The sequence below is a fragment of the Hippocampus guttulatus genome, chromosome 2 (genome assembly GCF_054856545.1).
Source record: "Hippocampus guttulatus isolate MCC_2025c chromosome 2, RoL_Hgut_1.0, whole genome shotgun sequence".
In the NCBI taxonomy this organism is placed as follows: Eukaryota; Metazoa; Chordata; class Actinopteri; order Syngnathiformes; family Syngnathidae; genus Hippocampus; species Hippocampus guttulatus.
The window spans coordinates 6,126,782-6,139,235 of record NC_141262.1 but is presented as its reverse complement, the minus strand read 5'-3'; the positions used below and the strand labels follow the sequence as shown (position 1 = coordinate 6,139,235).

Below are 12,454 nucleotides of genomic sequence, written 5' to 3'. Positions count from 1 at the left end.
AAATGAACATGGCAAACGAATGTGGCAAAAGGCTCATTTTCATTACACTGTAACCTCTTGTGCAGTTAAAAGCCGGCACAGAATTTCTAGACACGAAATGAATATATAAATAAAATATTCTTTTTTTTTAAAGCCTCCCGACTAACCGAAGTGACACAGGGGTTTTTTTCCTCTCCAAATTGCAGCCTTTCCGATTTGAAAATTGTGTCGTACTACTGTGATGTTGATTTGAATTTGAGGAATTGTTCAGTCCTACTTCTGCTTCATGTTTTCATTCCCATTCCCACGATACACCAGTGTTTAATCCAAGGCCCACTGACGAGACCTGGCCCTCCATGTCATTATGTAGTCTTGTGGCCTGATTATTGGGATTCCCACATGGAATGTCATGGGTAAAGCACAGGAAATGCAAGTGCCTCCCATTCTAGCCACAGCGCTAGTCTGCAGAAAACACAGTGACGCTCAGCCTCTGTCCAGAAGACATCGTGACTGGCGACATGCAATATTTCAAACAGAGCTCTACCTTTATTTGAAATGTCATCACCCCAAAGTGAATATCAGTGCAGCACAAATAAATTAATCGAAACTAGTGAAGCACAAATGCAACCTCCAGCAGAATTGAAACAGCCTCTCTGAGGCTATTCAGTGGGAGCCGACGCACACGTAAATGCCATTGCTGTTTTTATAGCATAGCCTTAGAACTCACACTTTTTGAACTGGTAAGGTTGCACTTGTCTGCATCATTCATTTTCTAAAAAGAAAACAAACCATTGATGTTGCGCTTTCCTCAAAAGAAAATATAGAAAAATTGATGCTTCATCGATTGTCACAGGCCGGCTCAAAGCCTGAAGCAGAAATGAGGGGACTCGATAATGTACATTTAAATAATAAGTGACTTGAAACAATAAAAAGCAGTGTGGGATGTGAGTGTGTAGGTGTGAGAAGTGTGTGCAAAGTGTATTGGTGACTGCAAGTGTACTGTATGTGCAATAGTGTGTGAATGAGACAACCAAACATAGCCAGAAACAAACAAATCAAGGGGTGTTACCCGAGGGCAGAGAGCGAGGTTGACGAGTGAGAAGCATACATCCAATGTGTGAGTGAGCCAGGTGGCTCCAATCAAGAGGACCCGCTCCTGCCTGCCTGAGGAATTCACCCAGTAGGACAAGGGAGGGCCGGGTCATCCATCCATCCATTTTCAACACCGCTTATCCTGTTCATATCAAATGCTCTTGATTCTGTTACTGTTTGCACACAGAAACATAAAACAGTTTTGCATTTTATTCATTTATTGGATTGATTAAAATCCAAACTGTGCCTTTGAAAGACTGCTCATTAAGTTACAAACTGCCATTACAACCAGTCCCCTGAAGACAACCACCCTTTACATTACATTTGTGGTGAATTTCCTTTGATACATGCATAAGGGTTCATTGAGAAAATTAGCTTTCCAGTGTTTTATTGTTTTGAACATTCCTACATAAGAATATTACCGGTTATCTTCTCCTGATACAAAACTCTTGCATAATATTGGCTGCACATTTAATCAAATTTTTATGAGGGTGACCAATTATTCAAAATACAATTGATCTCAATTGGGCCATTTTTGATTTGAAATTTGACCAGCGATATGGAACTGATTCTGTTTGAATTTGGAGTTTACACTCGATTTGTTTCTGAAGCAGACTTGCACAGGCAAAAGCAGGCCTGTTGTTGAGCCATGTGTACATGCTTCATGCACATCCACATGAATTCCCTCGGATGTAGGCAGACAAATGCGAACATGTTTTCACATCTGGAGGTGGAAATGGGTGCAAGCAGCTTGTCAAAGATTGAAAGGAAGACTGTTCTATAAATATTCACTTTTGCATACGTACAAAGAGATGAGGAGGGGGGAAAGGATTAGAAAAGCTACGGTGCACACTGTTGTGAATTTTACCAGGTCTGGACGCCAGCAGAGTCTTGTATGGAAAACAGAGCTGATTAGTTTGGATTTATAAAAAACCCATACCTGTACAGTGTAATTACATGCTCCTACAGTAACACGAAAATGTATTTGTCCCCCTCCTGATTTCATACACAAAGTTTTCAAATCATCAAACCAATTTTAATATCACTCAGAGACAACCCATGGAACTACAAAATGACAATTCAATTTATTAAGGCACAAACCTTTCTGACCCTCTGTGAAAACGTAAGGGAAGGTGAGCCACGCCCAAACCTAATTCAACAAGTATGGTGATACTTGTTGAATCATGAAATCACTTGAATAGAATTTGTGAGAGAACGTGAAATAGGCTACAACGTCTCAAGAAACCAAAATGCATTATGCCACGTTCCAAAGAAATTCAAGAAGAAATGAGAAAAAAAGTGATTGAAATCCATCAGTTTGGAAAAGGTTACACAGCCATTTCCAGTGGACCACCGTCAGAGCCATTATCCACAAATGGAGAAAAATGGAACCTATACCTTCCCAGGAGTGGACGACCAACTAAAATGACTACAAGAGTGCAACGATGACTCCTCCAGGAGCAAATAACAACGCCATCATTTCAGTGTCGACTTAACCCCTAATTCTACCGAACCAGTAGTGTATTCGCAGCTCTCATTTACATTTGATGAAAATGACTTGCATGGGGGTTTTATTATCACAGAAAATTTAATAATCTGCCCCCCCCCAAAAAAAAAACCTGCCACGAATGCCCAGAATGTTACAATAATATGTGACGTAACAAACGTATTTTATTTTCATACACACTGTATAGTATGGACTTTGGAGGAATTTGTTAAAATAGAAATGGTCCATTAGAGGAAAAATGTTCTCAACCCGTTTTAGTCAAATGCAATGGATGGAATTGTGCCATACAAATTAGTCCTCAACACGGAAAACCAGACGATTCTGGAGTTAATGTCAAGACATGAATATTATCACAGGTTTGGACGGATTTAATCATAAACTCATCAAAAATATATTCAGATGAACGTCTGTAATTATTTGACATTGCTCATTTGCTCATTTTGAGTGGAATACCCTGAAATTCACAAGGGAACTCCAGAAGTAATATTGTTTCTTTCTTTGTCTTGCTCCCTCTCAAACGTCCGCATTGTTTTTCCATGCATTTAAAAACAACCACTTGTATTAATTCACTCCCTTTCACCCTCGCTCCTCCTTTCACCGCGATTCCTATTTGCCAGAAAAGGCTCTGAATCCAACTCCGATCAATAAGAACAATCAAAAGTTGCTCTAGGGTGTTGAAGCCTCATGCTACTAACCACAAGATCATTTTACCTTCACCATTTCAACACACGGCCACTACTCTACCGTATTCCAGCGATTTTTTTTTGTTCTACACGTTGCACGCGATATTAGAAGGTGGAAGAAATGATTGAAATTGATCCCGTTGCTAATTGGTGTGAACCTGTGACATTTGTCCCCTTTTATCATCACTGCTGGCGCTCCTCCTCACCTCTCGGCTGAAACACAGTAAGTGTGATCAAATCTCATCAATTGTGAGGAAAAGAAAAAAAACCAACAACATTCAACGCTGGGTGATATGACTGAAAAGCTTATCATGGACATAATTGAATAAAAAAAATACTATTACAATAACAGAAAATAGGCTGAATTTAGATCATTAGATTTTGAAATAGTATATTGTACCTTCAATCATGGGTCAACACAACTATGAAAAAGCCAAATTAACTACTCGGTCATGGGGTTTCCATCCAAATGTTTCAAATTTGTTCAGTGAATTTGGTGAAATTGCAGAAAATGAATGTGCAATTTATGCCCGTTTCCCTTTGCTATTATTTAGCAATTATTGGGAGGAGATTGGGCCATGAGATGATATATGCGAGAGTGTCTCTCTTTCTGCCGCAAGACACTCGGCTGACTGTCAATAAAGGCAAACACAGATTGCTGATCGAGCTTTCGTGGTTTGGAAAAACTCTGGTCACAATTGTGTCAGCATTCACCGCATACCGAGCCTTCATGAGAAGAAGACAGCAAAAAAGATGGTTCATGTGAAGAATACTGTGGAAGATGGAGATGTTCTCCATCTGTATGGGAACAGAGAGGCGTTCCCACGTTAATGTTGCCTTGTTGTATTCATTCCATAAATATGTTTTTGTCCCCCCAAAACATACCGTTCGACACCATTCTTTGTGACCCCAATATGCACGTGTGACGTGGTATCTGGTCCTGTCATCTTTTATTCACAAAATAAAGTCCACCCCTACAGAAATCCACGTCACACTCTGCCAATTATTCATAACTGCCACTTTGCACAAAAGAAATGCATAAAGCAACTACAGTTTAGGGCCCGAACGTTTAATCGGGAATCATTATCTTTTAAAATCTGCAAAATCGTGTTGTTTCCGATTTTCTTTGTTTTCACATTAACACGTTACAACCGAAGACAAAGAAAATTACATCAATGAAACATCACCACCACCCCCCACCTTGTGTGTCTATTTTTAACAAAATCTAAAACGAGACTAAAATATTTTTTGAGATGTTGTCGGCTAAAACTAGACGAACATTTTTTGGAGTTTTTTTTCAACTAAAAACAGACTAAATAATAAACGATCACGAATAGGTATGACCAAAATGTGACAAAAACTAAGAGGCTTTTTTTTCCCAAAAGACTAAGACTAAATCTGAAATGGCTGCCAAAAACAACACTGCTGCTTAGTCACAATTTCAGTCATAGTATTTGCTTTTCCATCCTGGTTAGCGTGCAAAATAAAAAGGCTATCAACATGGCCATCATGAAGGCTCAAGTGCTGTCGCATAATGGTATTTCCAGCTAGGGAAAAAGAAAATCCCCTCGCCCAGTGTGCTTGCCGCTCGGACCGGTAACATTTGTACAATTTGGCCAAACAGAGAAAAGTGTCATTGTTCTGGGCCCTCCACAGCAGTGGCAATTTGTAGTGTTTGCAAGTAGTGCTAAATAATACCTCTCCATGTGCACTAGAGCAATTCTGCACTCTCCTTCCACTTTGAAAGTGTGGGCTGAAAGAAAATCCAAGCTCAAGCCTCTACATGTTTTCCTTCACTTCCCAAAACTGCATATTCAGAAAAAGAAGACAACTGAAATCAGTTCAGGTGATGGACTAATTTCATTCAGCCCACTCACCTGTTGCTGCCAGCAACTCTGCCTCCTCCTCAAGGAGTGCATTCAAGGTGGTTCTGGGCGGCCTCTCTTTGCTCTCCGTGATGAACTTGAGCTGTTCAGCAAGCACAAAGGCTGGAATAGGAGTTTATTCCAGGTCATCTGACTCCAGATTGAACCGTTTTTCTAACTGTGACAGCCATGCCAGATTCTTGAACACAGAGTGAAGTTGATGTTGAAAACCATGGGACAGATGAAAGACAACCCCACATATTATTTGAGGAGCCTTGGCCAGCGTCTGTAGTACGGAATAAACTGTGACATCATCTCTCACGTCTCTCACTGTGACACTCGCATGGTGAGTGACTTCTGGACACTTGCTTTTATGACAGTTTCATCTGAAAGCACGGATCGCACCGCAATTCTTTGAAGAGCCACCGGAGCATGGCAACTTCGGAATCCCGCTGTACCAAGTAATCAGTCTGGAGTTTATCGCCGTTTATGACAAGCTGTGCCTGTCGTCTCTTTGAGGCACAGGTGGCCATTGTAGAATAGTGAAACATGGCGTTGAGTTTCTCACCTATTCCCCAGTCTACACTTTTCCAGCTTTCAAAGACGTTCGATTGGCAAAAATCGGAGTAAATTAAGTTCAAAGTGTGCTACATGTGCAGTTTCAACACCAAGACACACACAGACGAACAGCCATTCACACTCACAATCATACCGAGGGACATTTTAGAGTGTTCAATCAACCTCCCATGCATGTTTTTGTAAAGCGGGAGGAAACCGGAATACCCAGAGAAAACCCACACAAAGACAAGGAAAACATACAAACTCCACACAGGAAGGCTGGAGTCTGGAATCGAACCCCGGACCTCTGCACTGTGAAGCAGACGTGCTAAACTGTATTAAAGGCTCAGATGATTATCCTTCCCAACATAAACGATCATCCACTATGCAGCCCACAGTTGATCATTACAATATAAAATCGAATCGGTGACAGGGAATTAATTTATATACATTCTTATGACAATATTTGTTTTAACTCTGTTTGTCTTTGGGCGTTCAATTCTTTTCAGATGTTTTACATTGAACACAAAAGTTGGGAATTGATAAGTTTCTTTATTTGCAGATTTCCAGAACAAAAAATACTGCCATAGACTCTTTTCACATCAGTAGAATCTCAGTTGGTTTATTCATGTTGGCAAACCTTTCCATTTGCCCACTCTTGCGGTGTCCACTTGCACAACAAGAACGAGAAGGTTTTTACACTCACAATTACTTTTTGTATAGCAGCCAGAGGTCTAAAGGAATTGCCTGTTGAGGACTGGCTGATAATTCCCTTTTCAAAAGCGAGGCCATGTTTTAGACTGTAGCTCCAGAGCTAACAAATAGCGTGAGAGTTTGACAAACGGCGATGGAGAGCATGATTGTAGTGTCAAGGTTAGTCTTTTGCAGTCTCGGCTGGACGCTGCTGCAGGACACTGAAGAATCAGGGCATCTGTCGGCCACGTCCAAGTAAAATGTTGCTCGGTTGTCTCTCCGGCTTGGAGCTTTTGTTCCTCACTATTGATTAGAAATAATGGTCCTTTCGCAGTCACTTCAGAAGAGCGCGGTTAAAGGGCTGTATGCTCCGGCAGCTCTCCAAACCCTGACGCACAGTGAGAGCTTCTTTTGGTATCTTCGTACCGGTCATACAGGGAGAGGCCGAGATCTTAATCAGTCTCTAGCTCAATTCTGGCATGTCTCGATCACAGCAACGACTGCATGTACAACTGTACACATCGGCTTCCGTTAAGGGTCCAACTACCTAGACACAAAAATAGAAACGGAATTACTGTACAAGAGAAGGGGGAGGCAAGAGTAGCTGCAACGGTTCTTGAAACTGCCTCCCTTCTCTGGAGCAGGAGGGGAGTGCATCCCCGCAGTCTTTAGCGTCCACTGTCGAGCAAGCGAAACAACAGAAGACTGACAGCAACTGGAAGCAGAAGCCCGAGAGGGGATGCTGCATTTGGGAGGCTGTTGGACGGCAAAGTGGACTGGCCCACCAGGAGTTCATTTCCCATGGCCTAGGGCAGGTGGTACAGGGGGAAAGACAGATGACAGAATTAATTACAGTGTAGCCTTCATAGTTGAGCTCTGCAAAAGTGGCACTAGTTCGACTTAAAGCAAAATGGTCTGGAAAAATTGGTCTCAAAAGTCAGTCATCCCAACAATCAAATGTCAGTGGTCAGCTTCAGCTCAGCCTTGACTTCACAAGTACTTTTTCACAGTTTGCTTTTTCCTCGGCTTTTTGTGATGCCACCACAGAAATCAGCGATGGCAGGGCAAAAAGGACAGACATTGATCTTTTAAGGGTGTTCTGATCAGGGTGATATGCTGCACATAATGATCGTCCATGAATAGGATCGGCCGATCACATAAATTAGCGATGCAGTTTGCAATTTTAGGACTGCTAACTAACAGTTATTTGTTTTTTGTTTTTGTCATTTGGATGAAAATGCTTCCAGTCGATGAAAACTCATAAAAGTTTTAGTTTATAAACAAAAAAAAAATAAAAATACAGGATTTTTACTTTTAATACTTTTACAAAACTTACTTCCAATACTTTTAACAAATGCACATCATCGCGTGTTTCAAGTTCAACACATACGTTTGAGAAAATACTGCCAAGGCAAGAGAAAGAGCAAAACAACTGGGGTGCTAGAGCCTATCCCGCCCGTCTTCTGGCAGTAGATGGGGTACATCTTGAACCGGTTGCCAGACAATCGCAGGGCACACACAGACGAAAACCCATTCGCGCTCACAGTCACACCTACAGAATATTTAGAGTATTCCATAAACCTACCATGCAGGTTTTTGCAATGTGGGAGAACACTGGCATACCCGAAGAAAACTCCCGCAGACACCGAGAGATCATGCACACGCTACAAAGTAAGGCTGGAGCCCGGATTCGAAACCACGACCTCTGCACTGTGAGGTGGACGTGCTAACCAGTTGCCCACCCCTATATTATATATTATTTTAAATAAAGATGTCTAATTCACCTGACAGCAGTCGAAAAAGGGAAGTAACAATTTTTTCCCCCCACTTAAAGCACTGAACTTACCCTCGGGGTAGGACTAGATAAGTTTTTTACTTCTTCCTACTCCGTTGAACATAATAACTGTGTTGAATGATGATTGATTTCTCTTTCCTTTTTACTATTTTACTGACCTTACTTTCTGTCAAGTTATTACTGTATATGTTTTATGTTCAATAAACAAACAAAACGGAAAAAAAATCGAATGAACATCAGCATGGTAAGCATGCATTTGAAAATGTCTGACAGACCACCGTTTACATTTTTGTCCAGTCTTGTCACGTCAAAACAAACTCTCACACGTCTCATGTTTTCGTCACCAACGTGCCATAAATACTTCACCGTCATTTCATCAGAACATCAACCAAAGCTTTTGGTCAGGCATTGCTGCCGAAAACAACACTATTTCCCATTTATTATGATACGATACGAACATTCAGCAAACAGTGGACCCACGCTCTTTGCTTGAGCTCGGGACTTAAACCCTGATGCAAATAGCAAAAATCTGTGAGCAATTAGCGTGCTATAATGCCAACATATGGCGCGACAGCATCACGGTTTTTGCAACAGGAAAAAAAAAAAAAAGCTAAATTTTCAGTGAATAATGGTAGATAGGTTAAAAAAAGAATCTCAGAATAGGTAAATTTGCAAATCCCAAACCGCAAATATGCAGGGCTTCGTTGTACCTGCAAAACACAACAACATGGAGAAACAAGGCACCAAACAAAAGTGAAGGACAACAACCAGAAAAAAACGGACCTGTGTGGGGAATTTCTTATCCAGGATGTACCCCCTTGTTAGTATGCCTTCCGGTGGGGAAGTACTGCTATTTTGTCTGTTGTGGTGGGCAGGGCTTAAGGTATTGGACTGGCCCGCCGTTGGCTGCTGGTCAGATTCACTTCCAAACACCTTGAGGGCATTCCCTGTTGCATGAGACATAATAGTAAACAAAGTATTTAGTAAAACGTAACCCACATCATCTTCCCGGGCGTCTTCAAAGATGGGAGTCACTTTATTTTGGTTAACTTTTATTTAATTGTATTATACGTGGGTTAACGTTGTATATCTGGGAGGGTTAGGAACTGAAACTGTTGCCAGTTCAGTTAAGAACGTGTTTGCTTGTTTTTTTGTTTTTAAAGGAACCAATTCTTTTGACCATTCGAAACCAATATTACTACCACTGCAACATCAACTGCTATGTCGAAAACAAATCCTATAAAAGGAGGTAATGTGGTGGTTAGAAATTTAAGGACATAACATTGGCAATGACCACCTGTCAAAGATCTATTGGAACACTAATCAATGTAAAGGATGCCATATCTGACTGTGAGAATCCATTGAGTCTGTCCTGACTCCTCAGTGTTCCACTGTGTTGGCCCCTTCCTCTGTTGCTTTTGGTTTTCTTTCCCTTAATTCAGTGTGGGCTGGGCGTCTCCCCAATCATTGCACCTGTCTCATCTAGACACCTGCCGGTCTTCACCTCTTCAGCCACACTCTGCGTCATAAAGGCCCGTCTCTGCTGTTCAGCCGTTGGACTCAGCCTTCCTGTACAACTTGGTTTGGTTCTCAGACTGCCTTTGGTTCCTGTCTCCTTGACCTGGCCCTCTGCCCGGACAATAAACCAGTACTGACTTCATTGTGTCTGGCTGTGGGTCCTGTGCTTGTCTTAAGATAAGCTTAACACCGATGAATCTTTTGAAGTCACTTTAATTCATCTAAGAATGTTGACATTGGTGTTGCTGTTCTGGTTAGCCAACAAGTTCAGCATGTATGGGTGGACCAACCTGTTTGTTTTTCCTGGTAGAAGGGAGGCATCTGATTGAGGGCGGCATTTCTTCATCTTAAATGGATCGTGCACCCGACGACTATTTGGAGCAGAGTGTTTATGTATTTAGTGTTTTTTAAATTACTGAGTATTCATGAGGACTTGCCCTTAGTTTGGACTTTACTGGCAGAGCATCGACAGAAACGGCAAAAAGCATCAGTATTCCCTCTAAGCCACCACACTGCACCTGCATCTCCACATCGGCCTCATTAACTCATAGAACCTTCTGACATGGCCAAACAACTCAGAGACTCTCTCTGTATCTTTTCTCGGCAGCAGGCCCAAGAGAGCTGCGCTCATTTGCCACGTCGAGCTCAGCGAGCCTTTCCGCTCGCTCGCGAGTGCAGTTCAGTAAGTGTAAGCTGGAAGTGATTTGGGGGATTGGAGAACAGCAGTGCTCCACCCAAGTCATGCGGCGCCAACATTGTTACCTTTCGCTTGTTCAAGCGACAAAGGTGCTAATTAGTGTGATGACGATGCCTAAACTGATGACAAAATTAAACTTTGTATTTATTTTTTGACTAGCTTGAAGCATTTGCTTCACCATTACAATGGGCGGGAAAATATTACTTATCTGATCTCTGTATTCTTTTCCTTGTGTTTAGTACAAAGTATGTATGATCATTTTTATGCCATTATGCTGATTCGAGGTTCCTCATGACAGTTCAAAGATAAGAAGTGCATGTTTTTCCAGGAACTTGTTCAAATGCCGGGGTGACAAATAGTTGTAGTTTTTTGGTCTGTTTCAAGCTCCTCGGTCTGTTTCAAGCATTTACGATTTTTTGACATTTTCAAGATTCCCACCTTGATTAAACACACACTGGTGAATCCAATTTAGTGGGCAGAGTCAAATTTGACCCTGAACATCCTAAACTTTGCATCTTTGTGTATTTCATGTCACTTTCAGAAATGTAATCCATTTTGCGGGTGGTTTTATTTTGCACGTAAAGGTTAAAACGGGTCAAATTTGACCCGCAGAAAATCTACAGTTCGATGACGAATCCCAGAGATGAATCCCAGAGCCACAGAATCTGTGTACACACCATTTCAGGAAAATGGTAATTAGTAGTGCTATGTTTTTGCAAGGAACCGGGAAACCCATTAACTGCCGAAAGAAGGGTTAAATCCTATTTTCAACGCCACGATCAACTCAGATATTATTTGTGACAGCTGCAGCACCGCCGCGCAACCAGTGCAAAGTAGATGAGTAAGAACAAGAGAAACGGTGAGACACGGAGGATATTGAATTACGGTATGTCTAAACCAAAGAAAGGTGGGTAATATTTGATTAAAATTCACTGGTGTTTGAGCAAGGTGGCAAACATCTCTCTGTCCTTGTCATCCCGTCGGCTCTATCCCATCACAACGGTGTCCATTTTTCTGTGTCATCTTGTTTGGACTCAAATTTACTGTATTAATTTAACTCTTTCATGCACCATGGAACCTGATAGCATGATAAACTGTCCACTGTAGTAACCGTTATCCCTGAAAGGGTTAACTCACTCTATTGAGTCATTGTCATATTTTTAATTTCAGGAGAGATTTTATCTTCGCCACCCACTGTTGACCAAAGAAAAATCCATGCCGATTAGCATGCTGGTCACTTCTACCAATACCCTTTTCGAGGCGACGTCAGAGCACTTCCGCTGAGATTAGGCTGGGCAAGTTTATTCGTTTATCACAATTCATGTACAAGAAAATTCACAGTGCTTAAATTTACATAGAAATTGTAAAAGCATTTTGGAAAGGTTAAAAAATATCGTCTGAAGATATTGTAAAAATTATTATAAAATCATCTAAAATATTTGGAATTAAATGTTTAAAACCAGGCATCTCAGTCTACATGAATCAAAAGATACTGTGCAATTGCGATATAATAAAGTATAGATTCGTGAGAATGCCGCTGACGACAAGAATGTTTTCAGCCCCGATTTACTGTAAATAAGCCCACAGTTTGACTGGACCGCACGTATTGGGGGAGTTTGTTACACAGGTGAAGAACCTAATAACTAAATGCTGTTTCGCTTTGCTTGGCTGAGGTTGAGGGAGCACACGATAGACCTGTCCCAGATGACCTGAGAGGTCTGGATGCCTCTCTTTAAAACCTGTATCCAAAACAACAGTGAATTGTGCACAAAGTTCCACTCACGGAGACAGATGTTGTCAGTGAAGTAGTCCAGAAAGTCTTGGCATTCCTGCCTCTGGTTGCCACTGGCCGAGCAAGAGCACCAAGGTGCCACACTGGAAGTGGCGTTGTCAAGATAGTTTGGTGTGATCGGGCTTCCTGTGGAGAAACCACGCCAGGTGTCAGCCTGGTTTACTTACGGTATTCATAGGCCTTTGTGCAGTATTGCCTTATTTTTTTTTTTTTCGAAATCTCTCCTCAACACCCACCTTGTGCTGACGATACAGCATTGCACTTCAGCTTTTTCA

The 12,454-nt window shown here is 41.6% G+C and overlaps 1 protein-coding gene across 1 annotated transcript in view; it reads right to left on the bottom strand.

Moving 5' to 3' along the window:
• Positions 1-6,216: 6,216 nt before the first annotated feature.
• Positions 6,217-12,454, bottom strand: part of gfra4b (GDNF family receptor alpha 4b) — a 39,676-nt gene continuing 33,438 nt past the window's right edge. The window contains exons 6-8 of the mRNA XM_086133021.1: positions 12,171-12,305; positions 8,956-9,119; positions 6,217-7,183 (exon numbers count right to left, since the gene is read on the bottom strand). Coding sequence (XP_085989147.1) covers positions 7,046-7,183; positions 8,956-9,119; positions 12,171-12,305 — 437 coding nt within the window. The 3' untranslated portion in view covers positions 6,217-7,045. The remainder of the gene's footprint in view (positions 7,184-8,955; positions 9,120-12,170; positions 12,306-12,454) is intronic.